The 3,468-nt window shown below is 59.9% G+C and overlaps 1 protein-coding gene across 1 annotated transcript in view; it reads left to right on the top strand.

Annotated features, from left to right (window-relative positions):
- RSPO1 (R-spondin 1) overlaps positions 1-2,918 on the top strand; it is a 17,800-nt gene extending 14,882 nt beyond the window's left edge. The window contains exons 2-4 of the mRNA XM_045298905.1: positions 635-814; positions 1,276-1,464; positions 2,037-2,918. Of these exons, the coding sequence (XP_045154840.1) occupies positions 635-814; positions 1,276-1,464; positions 2,037-2,221 (554 nt within the window). The 3' untranslated portion in view covers positions 2,222-2,918. The remainder of the gene's footprint in view (positions 1-634; positions 815-1,275; positions 1,465-2,036) is intronic.
- Positions 2,919-3,468: the final 550 nt, after the last annotated feature.

The raw sequence follows: 3,468 nt of genomic DNA on the forward strand, positions 1-3,468 counted from the left end.
CCTGGGGCTGCCCTCTTGCTCCTCAGGGTGTTTGGGGTAGGGAGTTCCTGGGAAACTGGCAGTCCCAGGTTCAGGTGCCAGAGTTGGGGAAGCAAGCGAGCACCCCACCCGCCATCTGGAAGGGTGGAGATTGTGAAAGGCCCTGGCTGCTTCCAGCCAATCCGTGCACAGCCAGCTCCCTCCACTTCCCCCGAGGAGAGAGAGCTGGCAGGAGGGGACCAGGGAGGGACCCGGGAGGCCAACCGACCTGGCTCCTTACAGAAGTATAGGAGCGTGCCCTGTGCCTGCTCCTCTGGGCAGGATGTCCTAGATGCCCAGTGGGGTCAGGGCATTGTTGCATGTGCCTGGCTTTACCTCTGAGATGTCCTAGGAGGCCGAGACACTTCTCCTCCGTCCCCAAGAGCCCCAGAGGGCCCCATATTCCTCATCCAAACCCCCTCTCCCAGCCCTCATCTTGGGCTCCAGACTCCGGGGTCCAGTTTGGGTGAGAGTTGATTAACCACAGCAGGGAGCCCCACAGCCCCTGAGAGAGGCCACTTCAGCTCCCTTTCTCTCTCTCTCCCCTTCCAAGCCCCTCTGCTGGGGTGGAGGGCCTGGGCATTAGGGATCCGGAAAATGCCCGTCCCAGGCTGAGCCCTGGGCCCCGCTCTGGTCCTCTTCTCAGAGTGCAAGATTGAGCACTGCGAGACCTGCTTCAGCCATAACTTTTGCACCAAGTGTAAGGAGAGCTTGTACCTGCACAAGGGCCGCTGCTACCCGGCCTGCCCCGAGGGCTCCAGCGCGGCCAATGGCACCATGGAGTGCAGCAGTCCTGGTGAGGAGCAGGGGGTGGGCAGGATGGTGGGGGGCGTGGAGACAGGATGCTGACCAGGGAGACTGTGGGCCAGGAAAGTTCACCAGCTTCTCTCAGGACGTCTCTGCCCGCTGGACTGAAGGCTGGCACCCCGCCCCCCCCAGGGTGGGTCACAAGATGCAGGGCTTGACCAATCACTAAAAGACCCCCCACCAGGCGGCTGGGCAGACAGGCTGGGGAAGCTCCTCGGTTGCAGTTGTCCTCTGCCACGCAGTGGGTGGCCAGAGTTTGGACTCACCCTGTGGCAATAGGTTTGGGGCTAAAGCTGCTTCAGTCTGAGGCGCAGGACAAGAGCAAATGGGACAGAAGCTCCCTTTGGTCTTCTGGGCTGGGGGCGGGGTGGGGTGGAGCTGGGGCAGGGGGCAGGGGTGGGGGTGGGGAGAGCCACGACCCTGCTCCCTCTCTTCCCTCCCTTCCGGCAGCCCAATGTGAAATGAGCGAGTGGTCCCCATGGGGACCATGCACCAAGAAGAGGAAGCTCTGTGGTTTCCGAAGGGGCTCCGAGGAGCGGACTCGGAGGGTGCTCCACGCTCCTGCTGGGGATCACGCCGTCTGCTCTGACACCAGGGAGACCCGCAGGTGCACCGTGCGGAGGACGCCGTGTCCTGAGGGTGAGCGTCAGCCTCCACCCCTGAGGGGTCAGGGCCTGGACCACCTGTGCCCTCTGCCCAGTGCCCCGGAGAGGGCCTCCCTTGGATGGGGGAGAGGCCTGGGAGGGGGTCCTGGCTGAGAGAGGAAGCTCTGACTCTGAAGGGCCCTGTGATCGGTGTCTGCGGCTGTCCCTCTGAGTCCACAGACACGGAGCTCCAGGGGCCCGCACCGCCTGCAGTGGGCATCAGGGGGTGCTGGCTCCCTCACGGGTCCCAGAGGGAGGAGGGGGCTTGCTGAGAGCTGTGCTGAACCCTGGGATCAAGCTCTGAAGGAGACACGAGGATGAGGAGGGGGCCTTTGGGGGGTGGCGGGTTGTGGTGCCCAGGCTCCCAGGCCTCCCTCTCGATCCTCATGTGGATGGGTCCTTAGAAGCAGCTGCTGGTCAAAATGGGCCTTGAGGCGACCCTACCTCTGCCTAAGGGAAGCGTCCCCAGACCTCCTCTCCGTTCCACCCAGCTGGCTCCCCACTCCCACCCCTCCCTGCTGTCGGCAGGACAGCCTTTGTGGATTCTTCCTTCTGTTGAGGTTGCAGGGCAGAAGAGGAGGAAGGGAGGCCAGGGCCGTCGGGAGAAGGCCAACAGGAACCTGAGCAGGAAGGAGAACAAGGAGGCGGGCGCTGGCTCCCGGAGGCACAAGGGGCAGCAGCAGCAGCAGCAGCAGCAGCAGCAGCAGCAGCAAGGGACAGTGGGGCCAGTCACATCTTCGGGGCCCACCTAAGGACAACATTCAGCCTCCGCGGCCCTGCAGAAGGAGCCCAGAACTGCTCTGTGCGATTGTGCGATGAAAGCCTTCCTGACCTGGAGCAATCGGGGCAATGTGTGTACACACACACACACACACACACACACACACGCACACTCCGTACATACACAGTGTACAGACCCTGTGAACCCCATGCCCAAACAGACATCCATCAACACACACACGTCCAAACCCATATCCTAACGTACAGCCATACGCACATGCACTTATGTACACACACATGCACATGTCCAAACATACAATTATACACACATGCACCTGTGTACAGACAAACAGACAGACACACACACTCACCTTCTGTCTCTAGACCACTGGGAGCTGTCCCCTCTCCTTGGACATCACTACGTGAAGAGGCAGGGGTAGCAGAGAGCCAGCGGCACCCATCTGATTGAACACATTCCCAGTGGACACGAGGGAAAACATGGCTGAGTGGGCCGCTTCTGGAGAAGCTGATGGGCTTGGCCGGCGTGGCAGACCAAGAGGCAAAACGTGAGGACTGCTGGGACCCTGAAGAATCTGCCTTCCCACCCTCCTCAGCCGTGTGACTGTGGTTGGGGAATGCACGTTACACACCCATGGCACCCACCAGGGCTGACTGAACTCTGGAAACTGCCTAGAGATTTATTTCAAATTAAAAAAAATGACAACGGTAGCCATAGGTAACACATTCCTTCTCAGGGTGCAGAGATGGGTGGGGCACACCCAGGGGGGCGGGGGAGGGGTGGGCAAGAAGGAACAAGGCTTCATATCAAGACTCCAAGGGCTGCCTGACCTCAGACGTACTGCCATCGGGTCGACTCTGGCTCTTAGTGACCCCATAGCACAGTGTAGAACTGTCAGGGTTTCCAAGGCTGTAGTTACAGCCTTACTGTTCACAGGAGTAGAAAGTCTCATCTTTCTCCCCTGGAGCAGTTGGTGGATTCGAACTGCTGATGTTGCGGTTAGCAGCCTAACTCATAACCCATTATGCCACCAGGGAAATGGCCTCCTGGATAGTGGATCCAAAACCAACACCCACTGCTATCAAGTCCATGCTGATTCACAGAGACCCTATAGGAAAGGGTAGATGTGCCCCTCTGCGTTTCCAGATCTGGAACTCTTTCGAGGAGTCATCTGAGGCAGGAAGAAAACCTTGGGGACACTTGTGAGTGGGAGCCAGTTCTCCACACCCTCGTTACTTAGAGTGTGGTCTGTGGACTGGC

Source organism: Echinops telfairi, unplaced genomic scaffold, assembly GCF_000313985.2.
Source record: "Echinops telfairi isolate 266 unplaced genomic scaffold, ASM31398v2 ScPeMD7_7457;HRSCAF=8495, whole genome shotgun sequence".
Taxonomy (NCBI): Eukaryota; Metazoa; Chordata; class Mammalia; order Afrosoricida; family Tenrecidae; genus Echinops; species Echinops telfairi.